This window comes from Podarcis raffonei, chromosome Z, assembly GCF_027172205.1.
Source record: "Podarcis raffonei isolate rPodRaf1 chromosome Z, rPodRaf1.pri, whole genome shotgun sequence".
Taxonomy (NCBI): domain Eukaryota; kingdom Metazoa; phylum Chordata; class Lepidosauria; order Squamata; family Lacertidae; genus Podarcis; species Podarcis raffonei.
In genome coordinates, this window is record NC_070621.1 from 1,456,400 (window position 1) to 1,475,468 (window position 19,069).

The 19,069-nt window shown below is 53.9% G+C and overlaps 1 protein-coding gene across 2 annotated transcripts in view; it reads right to left on the bottom strand.

The window, feature by feature from the left end:
* Positions 1-19,069, bottom strand: part of LHX2 (LIM homeobox 2) — a 53,759-nt gene that overhangs the window by 31,435 nt on the left and 3,255 nt on the right. Inside the window, exons 1-3 of one of the 2 annotated variants that reach the window (XM_053373728.1) lie at positions 10,133-11,268; positions 7,227-7,432; positions 5,862-6,238 (exon numbers count right to left, since the gene is read on the bottom strand). In XM_053373728.1, coding sequence (XP_053229703.1) covers positions 5,862-6,238; positions 7,227-7,432; positions 10,133-10,252 — 703 coding nt within the window. In that variant the 5' untranslated portion in view covers positions 10,253-11,268. Of the gene's footprint in view, positions 1-5,861; positions 6,239-7,226; positions 7,433-10,132; positions 11,269-19,069 lie in introns of those variants that run through there. The other variant, XM_053373729.1, reaches the window with a different exon arrangement.

Genomic DNA, 19,069 nt, shown 5'->3' on the forward strand with positions numbered 1-19,069 from the left:
CACACGCTCAAGTTCATCAGTTTTGTTGAGTTAATTAAACAAAATAATTTTAATTAGATTTTGAATAAACATGCAATTAATTGTGACAGCCTTGAATTTTACTGTGCTATTGTCTTCCATAGCAGGCTGTGCTTTTTCTAGGGTGGCACAGAGGGCACTGGAGACGAGTTTATAGAATCAAGGGGGTGGCCCCCCAAAGTTTGGGGACCACTGAGCTAGCCTTGTCTGGGAGAAGCAAAAGAAGGAATCAAATTCCACATAAGGCCCGTGAGGGGTTGCATATTCTTGGCAAGAAGGGAATTGGTAGCAAGATGGGGAGGACAGCAAAACCCAAGAGATTGGATAGATTGACCTGGCAACTCAAACAAGGCTGGATAGAGGTCTCCATCTGTGTAGAGACCCAGGACTCCCTAGGACTGGGGGCAGAGGTGACTCCCCCCCTTCAGTGGATGTTAAATGCTAGCAGAAGAGAAAGACCCATTTTAAACCAGCTCCTTCCGTCAAAGTCTGCAAAGGTGACACATCCAAGGACTACTGCATCCTCTCAGAATCCATTCAATCAATTGTTCACTCTGTGTTTAATTGCCAACAAAACACAAGCCATCACGGAGGGAGAATAAGCACACACAGTCACAGAGCATCTCAAATCAGCAGGTCCTCGGGAGACCTCCATTCAGAATGGCAAGACTTGGGCCAGGGAGCGGGCAAGTGGAAGCTGAGGTCTTCTGCACACATCCCTACCACAGCTGACTGCACTATCCACTAAAGAGTCCGTGTTCCTGACCTGCTTGCACCCTTGAAGAACACAATACCCAGCCGTGCTCCCCACGCATCCTTTGCTTCCCCTCCCCCCTAAAAAAATAATAAACCCAAAAGACCAAGAACTGGTCACTTTTCTACCCAAAGCATCCCCACCAGCCTGCAAAGACAAAGAATTAATGAGGCCTTAGTTTAATCTTGTTCCCAGCGAATAGTTCCAGATGGGCACTTGGCCTGGTGGAAAGTGGGAGGGAGAAGACGAGCCAAGTTTAGGAGATAAGATTTTCCGGGGGGGAGGGGAAGGGGCACCTATCACCCACCCGCCCACTCCTGCACCTGGAAGGTTTGAGCTGAAAACAAAAAACAAGTCAGGCTGTGGATGGGCACTGCAGATCAGAAAAGGAGGACGGTCGTTTAGGGATTTAAACTTTTTCAGTAAAATAGATTGAGAGAGAGAGAGAGACCAGTGTTAGCACCCATAGCACCCCCTCAGCTCACAAGCTTTGCCCACTGTGCTTTGGATTAAGTAGAGCAGTGCACTCTGGAAGCCTGCAGTCATCAGCATGACATGTGCAACACCACTTTCACAGGATTGCTCCCAGCTCATCTCTGCTACTTAAGATAAACATTCTTAACACAAAGTGGCATTGCATAATGAAGGGGTGGGGAGGGAGAACTTTGGCCAGTTTGGTAGGGGGTTCCTCTGTGGAGATAACACTCCTTTTCCACCAGTGTTGCCACAGGCTCTGGGAACCCAGGCTTTTCCATGGCCAGTCAATGGAAAGCTTGCTTGCAACACCTGGACAAGAATGTTCTGGGGAGCAGTGGGTCTTGAAAGGCAAGAGGCAACTGGGGTGGGGGGGAGGCATAACAGAAAGGACTGTGGGAAAGCCTTGCCCCAGCTTTAGATATGGCTGCCTGTGGCTTAGTAGCAGCCTGGAAACACACCCAGACAACCCACCCACACATACCCCCTACCGAGGCAGCAGCATCTGGAACTGCTTGGGAAAACTGAGCTGCAGAACTTGGCTTGGCTTCTGCAGAACAGCCTGCTCTTCACATAGTCCCTCCAATTGCCGCTCCAGCCACTGGTGACCACTCTACTCAGCAGTGTGGCCTAGATGAAGATCCAGAGCGGCGCTCTGCTCATGTTCATGCCCTCATTTGTCACAAGCCAAGCCTTCCCCCACCCCCCAGTTGCTTAGATGTGATTGGCTTCCACTTCAGGAAGTCCATGTCGATCCCTACTCCCCCTGCCAGGGCTGGACCCCTGCCATGTTGCTGGACTCCAAACTCCCATCAGCCGCAGAATGGCCAATGGGCACTGGGGTCCAACAGCCATCCACGTGGCCCCAGCGCTAGTTTAGCGGGAAAGCCCAAAGTGTGGGTGTCGTTGCCCCTCTGATGCACCCCTATACAGAAAGCTCTTGCAGCTTGGCTCCAGCTCAACCCCCCTTGGCTGAGAGGCTGTGGTACCCACCCTTTGCAACCCAGAGGTGGCTCCACCATGATGTAACGTCCCACAGCCTCACTGCCACCCGCAAGATAGAGCAGTGGCTCTTCACTTAGGCAGCTTTAACCAAAGATTTAGCAAGTTTCTGGAGGGGAAATAAATGTGCAAACAGGAAGTGGTTGGATGGCTGGGATCTCATAGGCATTGCATTTTAAAGCATGCCAGGTCACTGTAAGCAAAGTCCTTTCAAAAATTGCTTAAAGCAGGCGTGGAATATGGGTCCCAATGCAAAAGACTGGACCTCAACCTCCTATGTCATCCCCTAACAACACCCCCAGGGGCCCTCAGCTAAGCATCCTAGAGAGGCATCTAGCTACAATGGTGTCATCATGGTCCCCCTCAAGGGAGGGAGGGGCTCAAACGCAGCCTGACTAGCTAGCCACATTTTTTTCAAGTGAAGACAATTGCATCCAAAGTCCAAAATGACTAAATAGCACCACTGCTGAGCTTTTCTGCAGCTGAAATCGAGGTGCTGGGTTGAGATGGCTCTGGAGAGGTCAGACCCAGGAAGACTAGTATCATGTTCACAAGCAGGTAGTGGGGGGAGAGTGGGGCCCAGCAACCAACCTGCTGCTCACATGGTGCATATATCTAGTTCACGCCATATGAACTAGAGAAGGGGATGTGGCCTTTGTGAAGTACACCCATCTCTCTCACACTACTCTTCATCATCATCATCAACAACAACAACACATGCACTGGCTCCTGTAGAGAGGGGAGGGGGAGGGGGAGGATCAGCATCAAAGGGGTGGAAGGTTGGGGAATTTTCACCCTTGTGCCCATTTCTCCAGACCCATACATTTTATCCAACCCAGTTTGCATTTTCTGCCAGTAACTGAAAGTAGGACACAGAATGTCCAGGTGTTGACACAACTGATTAAAACATTTTTGTTTAGGCAAGCCTACCCAGACATGCAGATACTGACACCTTTAAATCTCTCCTTAATTTACTCCTGGTTATATATATATATATTACTTGTTTGCAACAGTGTTTTATTGATATTCTCAAAGTTTCTTGTGAACTGCTTAGAAGTTTTTGTTACAATTAAGCATTATATAATTATTTTTAAGCAACGATAAAGGTAAGGGCAGGGGGTCCTCATCGCTCTGGTCTCTGCATGCTGAAGGTGGGCAAGGAACCTAACTGCAAATGCTCAGTTGCTACCACGGGCCTGAATTATAGGAAAGGGTCAAGAGTGTGCCAGGGCAAGTAGGAGATTTTGGAGGCACCTTTGGGTTCACCCCCCTCCTTTCTGGCAGACTTCTCCTCCTGCAGCCCCAGCCCCACCCCCACTGAGAAGAAAGTAGCCTGTGGAAGACCCCTTTGGCTTAATGGGCCTTGCTTCCAAGTAGGCACATCCCCCCACCTTTAAAAAGGCGTGGTGCCAACCTCACACACTGGCTATAAGAAGGGAAATAGAGAGTGGGAAGACCCTAGCTCCCAGACCCCTCCTCCTCAAACCCTGGAAGGTGGGGGGGGAGAGAGGGAATAGGTTCTGCTTGGGCAGCAGAGGAGGCCCCTCCTGAAAAAGCAGGAGAGCAGCAGCTCTGAATATGGACAGTCCCCCTCCCCACTTTGTCACATCTAGATTCCAGAAGAGAGAACATTGGGCAGGAAGCAGTGGCGTAGCGTGGGTTGTCAGCACCCAGGGCAAGGCAAGTAATTTGCGCTCCCTAACCCGTGGATTTGCGCCCCCTAACCCTAACCCCCAGGTGTTACGCCCGGTGCAGCCGGGCCCCCCTGCACCCCCCACGCTATGCCACTGGCAGGAAGCTCTTCCCACACTACAAGTTGCTCAACTACCTGAAATTGGGGGCGTGGGATTTACAGTCTCAACTCAGTACCTTCCCTGGCAATGTCTGTGCAGAGGGAGGGGTTAATAAGAGTCCCTCCTTAAAAGCCTTACACGCCTGGGTAGGGACAGTGAAGAAGCAGCTATTGTACCCACAGATGCACCCATGCCCTGGTGGAGCCCCCACAAGCCCCCTCCCACTCTCCAACAAACCCCTGTCTTATAAAGACATATTATTATTCATTAGGTTTCTTCCTCACTTGTTACCTAAAGGTCCCTCGCAACGCATTAAAAATAATCACAGATACATTATAATATTAAAGAAATATAAAATACCTATCATTCATCAATATCTAAATATCGCATACATGCACGCACACAAAATATCCCCTTTCTCCCTTAAACACATATTTTTGCACGGAAGGGTGAACTCGGGACCACAAAGCGCCCTCGTGTAACAGCTGGGGGAGGGGGGAGGCTGCCGCGGAGAAAGGGTTAGGAGGGGGCTGTTTTTGAAGTCCCGGACGCCTTTCTAAGCCGCTTTCCACTTGTCACAGCCCATCGCGTCTCCAGGACCAGAGCCACAGGTCCCGCCGCCGCCCCCACGCTGGGAAGGAGAGGCAAAGGCCGCAACAGACCCGCCGGAAGAAGCTCCAGTTTGCTGGGTAATTTGGGTTCAAAAATACCAAGTTCGGCGCATTGGGGAGATGAGGCGTTCCCAATATTTTGGCGAATAATAATATTGTTATATTTATAAAATATAATAACAATAGTAACAATGGAGGAAAACTGTTAAATCAGAATTTTCTTTTAAAACGAAAGTGATAATGCAAGCCATTTCTTTTGGGTAGGTGTGATGGCCTTTTCAGAAAGAAACTCCATTCGGTTCGGGGTTTTTTGTTCACGTTATATAAGGAAATTTAAACCAAAACGAAACAGCTTTCTAAATTCTCCCTGCTAACGCTTTAGCGTACCAATACTTCGGATCGCAGCCTTTCCCAGCTCCAGCAACCCCTCTCCGCGTTATTTCTGGTCCCGTCGCTTAAAAAGAGCTCAAGAAACATTTCGAAGTTTAGCGGCGGCTGGAAAAGGAGGAAGCGCCTTCGCGGAAACTACCATTCTCTGAAGGAACACAGATCTCGGGGTCTCGTTTGTAGGGGAGGAAGGAAGCGAAGCCTTCTTCCCCAGGGATGCCAGCAACTCATTTTAGGAGGTTCCACCCTGCTCCCCCCCCCACCTCTCATATTTGCTCTGCCAGATACAAGATATTTTCAGGCGCGGAGAAAGGTCCCGGGTTCAAACAGCTCAGAGCGCGCGAAAAGCTTGTTTTGCAGCACCAGCGTTTCATAAGCAGCCCCCTCTACTTTACAACAACAACAACACCCCCCAAAAAAAGAAAAATTAATCCAACATTCTGAGCCCATCCTTTGGCATCATGCCTTTTACTCTGCCAGCCAATCCGAAGTGGCTCCCCGCAGCTGCTTTTTCCCCTACTCCGAAGTCGCGCCCCTTCCCTGAACCATTTCCCGCGCCTCCGGTTTCGGGTTGGGATGCCCCACGCCCTTCCCCGTTCGGCGCAAAAACGGCGCAACTGGGCTTCATCCAGCCACTGCAAAAGCTGAGCAGTCACACACCCGGCAGAGCGCCCCACTCAACCCCCTCCATAGCACGACCAGAGGGGCTCCAAGGCGCCCCGATTTCCCCCCTCCAAGCACGCGCATCCTAAACAGGCACCGCTCAGCACCCCCAGCTCCGACCGCCCTGTCGAGCCTCCCGCCACCGCCCGCTCCCTTTACCTGCGTTGTAGGCGGCCAAGTCAGCGCCGGGCCCGGGGCTCTTCCTCTTCCTCGGCCGTCCCTTCTGCACGGTACCCACGCCGTTGTAGTAGGGTAGGCCGAGAGTAGCGGCGGCGCCCAGAGCTGGGCCTTTGCCGGCGGCGCCCTCGCCGTGGTTGAAGTGCAGCTGGTACTCGCCCTGGAGCAGCGCCTCGAAGTGCAGCCGGCAGTAGACCAGGTTGTCCTTCATGCCGAAGTGGTCGCCCGTGGTCAACATTTTGGCGCACGTCGAGCAGGTGAAACAGTTCAAGTGGTAAACCGATTCCCGGGCGCGCATCACCATCTCGGAGGCAGAGATGCCCAAGTGACAACGGGCGCAGCGCTGGACCGAGAATCTCCTGCAGGGAGGTCCAGAAAGAGAGAGGCTCAGGAGCGCAGTGGAGAGGGTCCCTGCTATCTTTGACATATATAGGGCACATGGAAAGAACTATAAGGTCCCTTCTCGCGAGGAGCTTACAATCGCAAAGAGAAACTATTGAGCAACTGAAGCAAGCGGCGTCAACCCCAAACTTCCCGGGAGTTTCAGCGGTCACGCACACTTCACACACACACCTCTCTTCCTACAAGTTATTTTCCACTGTTTTTTTTTTCTTTTTTTGAGAGGGGCACCTCTATGGAAAGCCAGGCAGGCCCCAAAGCCATGGGATCCAGTGAGCGGAAGGAAGAGGCGAGTGGTGAAGGGCTTTGCTTGAATGCCCGCTTAGATTTTGACCAGCCCAAGCTTATTATGGATTGGAGTGCTCTGCCACAGAAAAGCAATACTCGCTGCAGCCATCCATGATGCCCGAATTAAGGGGACCTCGACCCGGCCTAAGCACTCTCTAGCCTGGCAGCCGCCGCCCCCCCCCATGCCTCCTCCTCCCCATAGTTAGGCAGGAGGCCGTGGGTACTTTCTGTAAGATTCAGGGGGCCTGGGCCTCTCTCTGCATTGAATGGAGGTCTGAGCTCAGGCCATGACACGTGGCCTCCTCTCCAAAGGAGAGACTGCCAAATCCGGCTGCATTCGGGGCAGTGAACCTAAGAACACAGTAAGAGCGGACTGCTGGATCAGGCCGGTGGGGCGTCTAGTTCAGCATCCTAATCTCACAGTCCCCGACCAGATGCCTCTTCTGCAAAACCCGCAAGCAGGTTCGGACTCCTGCCTTTTCCAGTAACTGGCGTTCAAAAGCATTTACTGGCACGGCTGTGGAGGCACAGGCGCCGCTTAGCCTTCGTGGCTAGTAGCCATCGTGGCTAGTTGTGGTGGTGGTGGGCTGAAAGTCGCAGCGGTCCCCGGCCGGGCCTGCCCTGCCTGCCCTGCCCTCCCCCTCCGCCCGGGGGCTTTACCTGTAGTAGTCCTCCTTGCAGTAGATGCTGCCGTCTTTACTGAAGCAGGTGAGCTCCGACTCCAGGTTGAGTTTACACTCGCAGCATTTGAGGCAGCGCATGTGCCATTGCTTGTCCACCGCCAGGAGGTAGTAGCGGTCCGAAATCTTCCCCCCGCAGCCCGCGCACAAGGCGGCCCTCTCGCTGCTGATGGAGGGCATGGCGTGCTGCGGAGGGAGGGAGCAGACAGACAAGGCGCGCGCTGATTAGGGAGCCGGACGCCGAGGAGGCCCGGGCGCGAAGTCCAGCCCCCAGGCCTTTCTCGGGTTCGTCTCCCCTTCCTTGTTGAAGCAAGGGCCGGGGACAGGGGGTCCCACCCCGGGATGGGAAGAGACAGGAGGGGATTTGGGGGGGTTGTCAGCCACAAAAAGCACCGCTCCCGCCCACTCGCCCAAAGGAAGCGCTCTTGGGGGCCTGGCCCGCGGGAGCTGCCCAGACCAGAAGCCCGGGCTGGGTGGGGGGCGGTGGGGGGGAGAGAGAGAAACTGCGAAGCCAAAGAGCTAAGAGAAAAAGCGCTTCTCTTCCCCCCCACCCCACACGCCTAGAATGAAGCCGCACCTCAGTCCAGGCCCACCAAAACGGCCCCTGGGAGAGAGGGAAGGAGGGAAAGAAGGGATTAGCGAGAAGGAAGCGACCGTTGAACCCGTCCTTTCTCCCGCTCTCAATCTGGATTGTGCCACACCGAGGGAGGGGTGCGAAATGCGGGACGGCGGGGAGAAGAGAAGCAACGCAATGCTAAGGCCGGCGGGGGAGGGCAGGGCTGCAGAGCAGAAGAGGTTTGGCTGCGAAACTGGAAGAAAATAAAAATCTGAGGGTTTAAAAGGAAACGTAATCGACGGACATCACAGCCCGATCTTAAATCCTTGCAGAATGAAACATAAACAAGCAGTGATTTTAAAATGCATTACATTGCTTACGAAAAGAATAAATAAAAATTAGTAGTAAACAAATCTCGGACTGTTTTAAAGAAAGGGGAAAGGAAAAAGAGAAGGGAGTTTCTAAAGCCGCTTTTGCACAAAACACACCCAAGTCTTCCTGAAAGTACTTAGATCCTCAGCCGCTTCGGGCTGCCAGCTGACCTGCGCTTGCTTGGGAGTAAACCCCACTGAGCTCGGTGCGACTTCCTTCAGAGTAAACATGCGCAGCTTTTTCAGCCCTGGGCTTAAGGCGCAAAACATTTCGATGCGACATGTGGCGCGATCCTGTGCGTGCCTACTAGGAAGTAAGTCCAAGCGAGCTGAAGCGGGCTTCCCCTCCAGAAGGAATAGGATTGCTGCCTCAGTCCGCGTCTGCTTCCCTATCCCTCTTTAAGTCAAACGAATGACTTGAATGTTCAAATGCCCAGTCCTCGCCTTCTTGCGCTTGTTACAAAACAAACAAATGTCCCAAGTTTTGTTTCATGTTTCTCCCCACAAAAAAAATTACATTTGCAAATTGAACCCAGCTGGGTTGTTGCCTTTGTGGAGTCCTTTAGTTCCTTAAACTAATGCGTAAAAATGAGAAGAGACGGGAAAACAGGGGCCGAGGCTTGGGGAATTCTCTTAAAACCTCCCCTCTTAAGCAACCCCAGAATTTTGGGCATCAGGACACCCGACGGCTAATTTATCCAATTTCTGAGTTATCCGTTCCACCTTTGAAGAAAAGCATTTTTAAAGAACAAAACGGGGACAAACACCCAAAAATAAAACAAAAAAAGAAACCCGATTTTTTAAAAATAATAATAATAAAGCAAAGTAATAATTCTCGCTCTATTTCTTTTCCGCTTCGCAAATTCCAAAAATATCCGAAATCAAAACGGGAGGATACAGTGACTAAAAAGGCGACTGCAAATGTCATGTTCTGATTAATATAAATCGGTTCCTCTCCATTTTCAACAAAATCCCAAAATAAAATAAAACACATAAAATCGGTACAAGCATTTATTTATTGTTTCCCAGGCCTGAGCGTGGAAGCGCCAGCCTCGAACCGAGAAGGGTTCGGAGCCGTCGGCCCACCGGAGGCTCCGGCGCCTCTGGGTCCCCACCCTCGCGACAGTGGGCGAAAGAAGGAAGGCACAGAACGGGTGAGAGGAAAGCAATTTGCTGAATGGTCAGTTTGTTTTAAACTAAAAAACTGGATAAACTAAAAAACGGTCTAATTTCCGGCCCATTAAAAAAAATAAAATAAAGGCCTTTGTCACTTTGAATATCTTGCGCGCAACGAGAATGAATTTAATCTATTTTTATATATAGTTCTTTTTTATAAATAGATAACTATATAGAGATATTACTGACTTTACCTTTTTTTGTTTTAAATGGGGAATCAGAAAGACAGAAGGAAAGAAAGAAAAAGGAAGGAAGAAACATAATTTTAGTAAGCCAAAAAAATGAAAGAAAAAGAATTTTATTTATCAGCCAAAGCCACTCCCCCTCTTAAAATTATTTCTTAAACGAATGCATTTTATTTATTCACTTGTTCACCCCTTATTGTTAGCTACTCCGAACCCCTGAAAGGCAGGATCTTTCCCAGAAAAGCTGCTGCGCTTTTCCTCAGCACCAGAGTGAACCGCCTTGGCAGGATCAATGTTCCCCCGATTTCCCCGATTCGGTTCCCTCCATTGCAAGGGGATTGTTATTATTTAAATGAATGCATATGTTATTCTTATATTATTATTATTTAAATGAATGCATATATATAAATGAATGCAATTATATATGTAATAAATATATATATAATTGCTCGGCCGCTGGGCAAATCTGGGGTTCCCCTGCCCTCACTTTCCCCAAACTTTGGGATCTGGGCCTTCCTGGGTGAACCAGAGGGAAGCCACTGGCGCCTGCCCATCACCGGAGCAGCGGAGAGCGGGGTCTCCTTCTCGGCGGCCCTACCGTTTCAGTCTCGCCGCGGTCGATGGCGGAGCTGATGGCGGGCGTGTCGCCTTTGGCTCGCCGGTCCATCTCGTCGATGACGCCGTGCATCTCTGAGCCGGCCAGGCTGTGGAAGAGCATGGCAGGGCTGGGCTGGTGGCCGGCGGGCGCCGCTTGGGAGGTCCCGCGCTTCTCCTGCTCGTCCTCCGGCCGCTCCCGTTACTCGCGGGGAGGCCACGCCATGCCTCCAACACGGCCGCGCCGTCTCGCCTTCGCTTCCTCCTTTCTGCCTGCCTGCCTGCCTGCCTTCGCGGTTGCTTTCAGTCCCCTGGCGAGGTCGGCTCAGGCCAGGCCAGTCGGCGGACGGAGGGCGGGATGGCGGGGTCGCTGGCTGGCTGGCTCAAAGCATCGCCGCTTGCCTGCTTGCCTCCTAGCCCCGGCGCAGCCCCAGGACGCCCGGACGGCGAGAGCTCCCGCCGCGCTTGGGACGAGCGGGCAGCCGGCAGGAGGCCTACGGGCAGCGGCTGGCGCGAAGCTCCTGGACGGGCCGGATCCGCGGCGGGGCCGGCCGGAGCACTTCTCTGCAGGACAGGCGCAACGGTGGCGGAGGTGTCTGCTCCGGGGACCGAGGCACGGGGGAGGGAGCGAGCGAGCGAGCGAGCAACTGGCGGAGGGGAGGGCCAGGCCGGGCGACCGGGAGGAGGAGGAGGAGGAGCCGCGATCCGGGCAGGAGTCGCTGTAGTCCCAGCCCAGCGCAAGGCTCCGCGCCTTTTCTAGCGTTGCTCTGACATCACGTCGGGCGCGGCGCCCATTGGCTGCTCAGCTCCGGGCCAGGCCCGGCCACCATGTGCTCGCGCGGGCCCGGAGAGGACGGAGGCCGTAGCCGCCGCCGGCCTGACGCGCGCAACCCAGGCGGGCACCTCGAGAGCTCTGTCTTCCTGGCCGCGCCGTCGGGGCCAAGCCCAGCCCGGCTGCTGCCTCAGTCAGAAGCGACCTGGAGTGAGGAGTGGCAGCGCAGCGGCAGTCTCCGCGGAAAGATCCTGGTCCGGGTAGAGACCCCCTCCGGCTCCTCCCCGCCACTCCCAGCCCTCCTGGGGAAAGCAGGGGGGGAGGAGCTTCCGCCTGGCCCCGTCCTCGCAGGAGGAAGGCGAGAAGTGTCGTACTTTTAGACCCTCCAGGGCAGCCCCCAGAGGCTCCCGGGATGGGGCGAAGCCGCGCAAGCTGCGCTTTCTATTTCAGCACCCGCAGGGAACGGAACCTGCCACCGCCCCGCAGCGCCCTGAGCATGATCCTCCGGGGGCCTTTCCCTCTGGGGACAGCTCCCCCAACAGAAAATGACGGGAAGAGGCGGGTGGAGGAAGAGAAGGCGGCAACAAACGTTGCAAGAGGGGTGCAAGCTAACGAATAACTCCTGAGGAAGGGATGTCTCATGGCTGGGGCGCGTGTCTGAAGGCAGCGGCTCAATGCTATTCCTATGAGCGCAACGACCGTTTTACCAGCGACGTGCCCTTGTAGCGTTCAAGAACTTGCCCTACAGAGTTGGAAGCGCAGGTCCCATGAAGCCCCCTTTTGCCCCTTTTCCACATCTCTAAGGGCAGACGTCGCCCACCTGGTGCCCTCCAGATGTTTTGGACTCCAACTCACATCCGCCCCTGCCTGCAGGGCCTGCGGTGCTGGAGCTGGTGGGAGTTGTAGAGCCAAACACCTGGAGGAATTAGGTTAGCGAAGAGACAGAGGGTAGCTTAGGAATACCGACTTGAGGGGCACTCTGCTGGTTCTGTTTGCTTGCTTGCTTGCTTGCGAACTCGACCTTTCAGAATCCCAGGACTGCCTCCCTAACATTCGTATATTCTTCGCGACTTTTCCTTCCCTCCACAAGGAAGGCATATATTAAATGTCCGTCTCCCAAAATGCAGAAGGGGCTGAGACGAGTTAAAAGGAGGCGCCCCTTCAGCTGGAGTGGGGAAAGAACTGGGTTCCCCACCCCATGCCGCTCCGCACACCCCCCATGACTGGGGATCCCTCCCCCTTTTCACGCGGAGGAGCCCCTTACCAGCTGTTTGAGAAACCCTTTGCTTAAAACTAGGAAGTCAGGAAAAATGAATAAAAACATTGTGGAAGGAAATTATGGAAAGAGAGAGGAGGAGGGACGGAGGAAGGAGATACGAAGCTAATTCTCCACTTGCCCTGTGCTTGTAGCCTTCCCACATGGGTCAGACACGTTCCCAACGGGATTCCGTCCTGATCTCTGACCCTACACATACTTGAGTTGCTTAAATACTCCCTTGGAGGTCTCAAGGCTGGACCCTGCAGCCTCTGCCCTTCCGCCCCCCCCCCCGGACACGATCCAGACTAAGGGGACCTCAATGGAGAGCCCTCAGTGGGTTAAGCAGGCGCTGGGAACTCCGGCACGCCCAGGAGCCTGGCACTGATACCAACCAGCTTTAAAGCGTTTGACTGATCTCTGAGTCTTTTGCCTAGGTGGCAATGAAGTCCGACAAGGAAGGTTGCTGGGGTGGGCGGCCTGTGGGTGTCCAGAAAAGCGGGGTGAAGCAGGCAGTGGCATCACCTGGTCCCTTGGACGTTTCCATTTCCCCTGGGCCATGAAGCCACAGGAACATGGGAAGAGGCTCTGCACAAAATCAGCCATTGCCCCACCTAGCGCGGTATTGTCCACACTGACTGACAGCGGCTGTCCAGGGTTTCAGGCAGGGGACATTACCAGCTGCTCTCCCGGGACTGAAGCTGGGATCTCCTGCCTGCAAGGCCGGTGCTCGGCCACTGAGCAGTACCGGGCCTTTTGGACCTGGGCCGCCTCCGCCCTTTGAGCAGGTGGAAAGGATTTAGCTTAGGTGGGCCTGACATAATCTGTAGAAAGGCGGGAGTGGACGGACACCTCCTGCTCCAAACGTGGTGGTGACAACAGCAGCAGCAGCTAAGCTGCAGCCAAACTCTCTGGGCGTTCTTGGAAAGCAGCCCAAACTCAAGTGGGTAGAGGCAGGCAGAAGGCATCTCCGGTTGGGGCTGAGGAAAGGCGCCTGTCTGGAACGACGGGCAGTCAGGGGCATCAACGGCGGGCTAGGACGACCTGTGCCTTGATCTGGCAAGGTCTGTTCGACAGTGGAACAGACTCGCTCGGAAGAATGGTGGGCTCTCCTCCATTGGGAATTTCAAGCAAAGGATGGGCTGCCATCTGGATGCTTCACGCATGCTTTAGTTGAGATTCCTGCATTGCAGGGGGTTGGACTAGACGACCCCCCAGGGCCCCTTCCCACTCTGCAGTTCTGCGCTTCTAAGGCAGCTGCCCTCTGTTCTTGCCTGGGAGTTGCGTCGATTTGCTAGATGCTTGCGCGCCTTATGTGTCCGGGGAGCAGCGCATCCCGAGGAACCGTGGAACGGCTCCGGAGCGCCCAGTGCGCAAAGCCTGCTACATCGAGTCCCTCCAAGCAGGGCAGGGTCCCGGCCTCAGGCCCCGCTAACGATCTCAGAGGGACTGGAGTCTATATTTTATGTAATTAGATTGATTTAATGCCTGGAAACAGCAACACAAGGGCTATAATTTAAGAGGGATGAGGGGCCCCCGAAAGCCCTCCTCTCCCCCCACCAGCTCCCTCTCCCACCCGCCCCTCACTCTCATTATCTGCTTAAGTGAAGTGCGAGCAGAAGAAGAGACACCCAGCGTGGAAAGGATGGATTGTAAGCACGCCGGGTGCCTGGCAAGCTCGCTCCTGACATCCCAGCGCCACGCTCGCATCACTCAGGACCAGAACAGCATCAGCAGCCGCAGTGCCACCAGCAAAAATCTATTAATCGTTGTTGTTGTTTTTATTAGTGTTGTTTTTATTATTATTACTACTACTATTATTATTTCAAATACCTTTTTCCCAAGGGGAGCCCCTCCTCAGACAGCCACCCCCCTCCACCTGGTGGGAGGCGACAGGTGAGCGCCCGCCCGCCCGGCCCAGCCAGGGCCATCTGCCGCCCGACAGTCCCCAAACGCCAGGCCCGCTCCCGCGACAGAAGCCAAACAAAGGGAGGTTTCCACCGAGGGAGGCTGAAGACCCTGCTAATTGCCGGGTTTCAGGTGGTCCCTCCGTCTGTCTGTCTGCTTTCCTGGGATGCCAAAGGGAATCGGGGCAGGGAGGAGACCCCCGAGGCCCCCTCCCATTCTCCCAGCCTAGGCAGCGGCTTACGAGGGTAGGCAGCTCGCTGGCACAAACCCTAACTCCGGATTGAAAGCGGACTGTAGAGTCATCTCCGGTTTCTCCGCTGCGGTGATAGGCCCCTTGTACGCCCAGACCCAACAAGGCAGTGAGGGGGCACCGCGTGTCAATGGGGGGAGTCACCTCGGCAGGCCCCCGATAACTGGGCGCCAAGCTCCCATATCAGAGAAACGGTAAAAAGGGTGCGCAGAAGCCCGCGAGGTGCCCAAGGGCCTCGGAGGGGACTCTCAGCTCTCGCTTCCCGGACCAGCGCCTCGCAAGACGCCAGGCAGCTGCAGCGCTGAGTTTTCTCGTCTCCAGTTAGGTGTTTTCGCCCTTTTGTGTAAGAGAGTTCTTAAATGCTTTTAATAATAACAATAACAGCAACAACAATAACAAAAATAATTTACCCTACATCCGAACGAAACAGTTTTGTGCCAGGAGCGGCCCGAGTGTAAGGCGGGTTGTAAATAATAATAATAATAATAATTATTATTATTATTATTATTATTATTATTATTATTATTATTATTATTATTATTATTTCCATGAGTGGAAAGTGTACAACTTAATGCTTTTGGAACGAAACTTCTAGGGGAGGTTAAGATCTTCCTCTCGCCTCTTCTACCTTCCTTCCTCTAACCCCTCCCTCCCTCCCCCCCCCCCTCTGCACAAAGTTTCTTTTCCCACCAGGGTAAGATCCGGCTATGGAGGAGAAGGGTCCTTCCCGCCCCACTCGCAGGAATAAATTGAGACAATAACCGGGAGCGTCTCTCCTTTTCCATTTTTGTAAACAGAATAACAGCTCGCGATGGATGGACGGAATGGAAGCCGTAATTCGGCGTGGAAACGCCCAGGCTGCTGCTAATGAATGGATGGATGAATTACAAACAAGGTGCTAAGTCGTATAGGTCGGTTCCGTGGCTTCTGTCCCAGGAGGAAGTTTATTCTGGAGGAGCGTAGGGTCGAATCCTGCCCTGCAACCGCCTCCATCCCAGCCCGCCCAGCTTCGCCTTCCTTGTGCAACACTCCCCCCCCCCGCCAATCGTGTGTCCTAGTCGGGGAAGAACACGACATTTTAGGGCGATTTGAAAAGCTGTCAGTCATCGCTAAATCAGCTCGGATCGTCCTCCATCGTGCGCCGATAAATTAGGTACAGTAATTAGATGCCAGGAGGAGGTCGAGGAAGGCCGAGGGCTTGGAGTCGAGCCATCAGGAAAAGAAGGGGCTCAGCAGCTTCTGAGGCAGGCAGGATGAGGCCCCGGGACAGAAGAGAGGAGGGAGTGTCCAGGCAGGGCTTCTAGAAGTCCAGGGCTTTTAAAGAAGTGCCCCTCCCAACACACACACCACCTCCCTCCCTCCCTGCCTGCCTGCCTCTTTTTCTCCAGGTGTCAAAGAGGGAAGAGAAATCTTCACCACACGATCCTCTCTAGGGTCCTGTTAAATGCACTGAACTTAAAACAGAACAAGACACGTGAAATATGGGTTTTGAGCGTGCAATGTCAGAAGCCTAAAAAGGTTGGAAGTCTTTCTCTCTCCCCTCCCCCCTTTTTTTTTAAAAAAGCAACGGGTATTATTAATATTGCATAAAATGCAACTGGAGCACAGAAAAAAGCGGGGGGGGGGCGGGAGAGAAAAGAGCTGGATCTGTGGGGAAGAGGAAACCGGTTTCCTGTTCGGGTTTACTGAGGTTCTGCGTGTGTCTGTTTCTGTCTGGAAGCTGCGCTTCTGCTCCAGGTGGGTCAACCCTTCCCCAGAGGAGGGCAGCCGGGCCGGCCAGGCGCCTGGCGTGGGATTTAAGGTTTTGCCAAAGGGATGGCAAAAATTACTATTATTAGTATTATTATTATTATTGCAGAAGTAGCTGGATGGTAGAACATCTGCCTTGCACACAGAAGGGCCCCATGTTCAGACCTCAATGGCATCCCCACCTAGGTCTGGGAGAGACCTCAGCCTGCAACAGGGGTGCCAACCTGAATAAAATATTGGGGGGGAGGGAAGCCCCGCCCCGCCCCGCATAATCGATCACATGACTGGGCACACCCACACTGAATGGCAATGCCCATCAATGGGGGGGGCTTTACTGGGGGGAGGGGGGGAGGGACCTCCGCCCCTAGAAGTTGGTTTTTATGCCCTGGAATCCTGGAGAGTGACTGCTGCCAGTCTGTGTAGACAAAACTGAGCTAGATGGACCAATGGAGAAAGGCGAAGGAAATTGGAAAGAAGGGGGCAACGGATCGGTGCCTTCTGCAAAAGAAAGGGAGATTTGGATTCCTGGGGAAGAGAAGGCAAAACAAAAACCGAAGAGCTTAGGCGGGATTGTGCGTGTTCCCGATACGTGTAGCACAGCTAATTTTAAAATAAATAAATAAGTAAGCAAAAATCAACAACATCTCCACCCTCTCTGGTCAGACGCGAGTAGCCCCGGCAGAGAGAGGAGGAGGCAGGTCCATCGGCCGATTCAGCTGCTCCGCAACTGCTGCCCCGCGGAGAAGCCTCGCTAGCGGAATCCGCAGGAGACCTTTAGGGTCTCGTTGGGTTGCCGCCCGGTTTCACAGCACCCCCTTTTCCTCCCCTCTAAGGGCCGCAGTCGAGACTGATCAGTGCAACAAATCTGCAGGGGATTCAAAACGCCTTGTCTCGTAAGGCAGCCCGCGCTCCTGGGATCCAGGAGGAAGAGGTGCGTTGGGGATGGGGCTGTGCGCCCCCCCCCCGTTTGGCTCTCCTTTACAAAGCAGCCGAAAGAAGCTACTAGCCCAAGCCTCTGCCTCAGCCCCGAGCGGACAGGGGGGTGGGGTGGGGCTAAAGGGAGAATTGCCTTCCTCTCTTCATCCCTCTCCTCCCGTCCCCCTCTATCCCAGGCCCCACCGGGCTTCCCCATCCTGACAGTGGGGCACCCCCCTCTCTGCTTTCTCCACCTGGCTGCCAACCTAACCCAACCTTAGAATTAAAAAATGAATAAAATAAATAAATTTACGAGTTCCGCGTGAACCAATCGGAGAGGTCCGGAGGGCTGGGGCTCGGTTTTGGGTGGCTGGTGGGCTGCGTAAATATTGTGGCACAAGGAGGTGGGGGGGTGAGGGGGCGGGAAGCGGCCCTTCGGCAGAAGCCTAGGCAGGCAGGCAGGGGGCTAGACAGACAGATGCCTGCCTGCATCAGGTACGAGAGAAGAAGGCGAGCGAGGCAGGCAGCTTCCAGATGTGAAGCAGGCAAATGGGAGGCCAGTGGACGTCCGGGAAGAGGTCTTCTTTCGGTGGCCGAAGGGCAAATGTCAGGGCCGGCGATGGCGGAAGGGTCTTGGCCCAGGAAGGATCCATCTGGGGCCAGGGCTGCAGGATTAGGTGGAGGGCGTGGCGGACAGGGGATCGCTGCTGCGCTTTCACTTCTCCTGAACGAGCTGGAGGAGCACCGGCCACAGTCCGGAAGGTCTCCTGCGCAAACCTTATTGACAAAATAAATGGAGGGGGGCCACACAAATATACCCCTCTCTCATCTCCTTTATTCTTTTTCTCTTGACACTCTTTTATTAGGGTGAATTTTGCCTTGTGTATCTCTAAGAAGAAGCTTTTGTCACCCTTCCTGTCCGTTTATTTACATATATTTTAGATATAAAGCAATATTTCTGTTTGTTCTTCGTTTTCGTTTGGCTGAGGAATCACGATTATAGCCCTCAGTTCGGAACAAATTAAACCCATATCGAGATGTTAAATGACGTGATTGGTTTAGAAGGATTTTTACCATTACAAATAACATTTTGTTTTGTTTTCGCCCCTCTTCCCCCCGCCCGACAATCATATAAATTATCACCCCCGTTTTCTGTCGAAGAGGGGGCTCTTAACGAAGGTCCTCCTCTGCCGCCTTCAGCCGAGAAACCTCGCAGCCCCCGCGGGGTGGGAAACGGAAGGCGGAGGCCGCCTGGGAGGGAAGGGGAGGATCTGGCCCCGCAGGCGGGTTGATGGGGATGGGGTCGACAACTGCATTGGGCAGAGTGGGTCCAGGCTCGCCCTACCCCCACCCCCGCGACGCACTCCCTTTTCTAGCCTATGCTGCCCACTCTCGATTTAATGCACTGAAATTGCGGGCCAAAAGGCGCCAGCCGATCCAAGACATCTTCCCCGATTCCTCTTCCATTATTTCTCTCTCTCTCTCTCTCTCTCTCTCTCTCTCTCTCTCTCTCTCTCTCTCTCTCCCAAGATCACCTGGTCATTGCATATTTATTCTCCATTTCCCCCAAACTGCCCTAATTGGAGCCTTCACCCTTTACAAACCGGTCGCTGATCCACCCTGCCCCAACTTCGCTTGTTCCTCTACGTCACACTCGCCGCCCTCCAACCATCCTCTCCAGCGATACCAGCAGCGCCTCTCCATCAGGAGCCCAGGAGCCTTCGACGGCAGCGCAGGATCGTTCCCCAGGACTGGGGAGGGGGCAACCCGAAGGAAAAATATTGCCGAGGCAACGAGGGACCGAGTTGCCAGAGATCTTTTCAGGGAGCGCAGTTTCCCACCCCCGCCACCCCCCTCTCTCTCTGCTCCCCGCACCCCAGGTTCTGACGCTGGCCCAGCGCGCTCACTTCTGTCTCGCAAGGAGCAATTAGCGGTTCTTTTAATTAATGAGCCATCCTCCGAACGGCGCAAAAACAGTTCTGGCAGCCACCGGCTCCTTCCGCTTAAACGGAGGCGAAGAGCTGCTCAAAGATGAGAAACAGGAGACTGAGAAGGCGAAGGGAGAAGAGGAGCCGGCCAAGGTGGGAGCCGC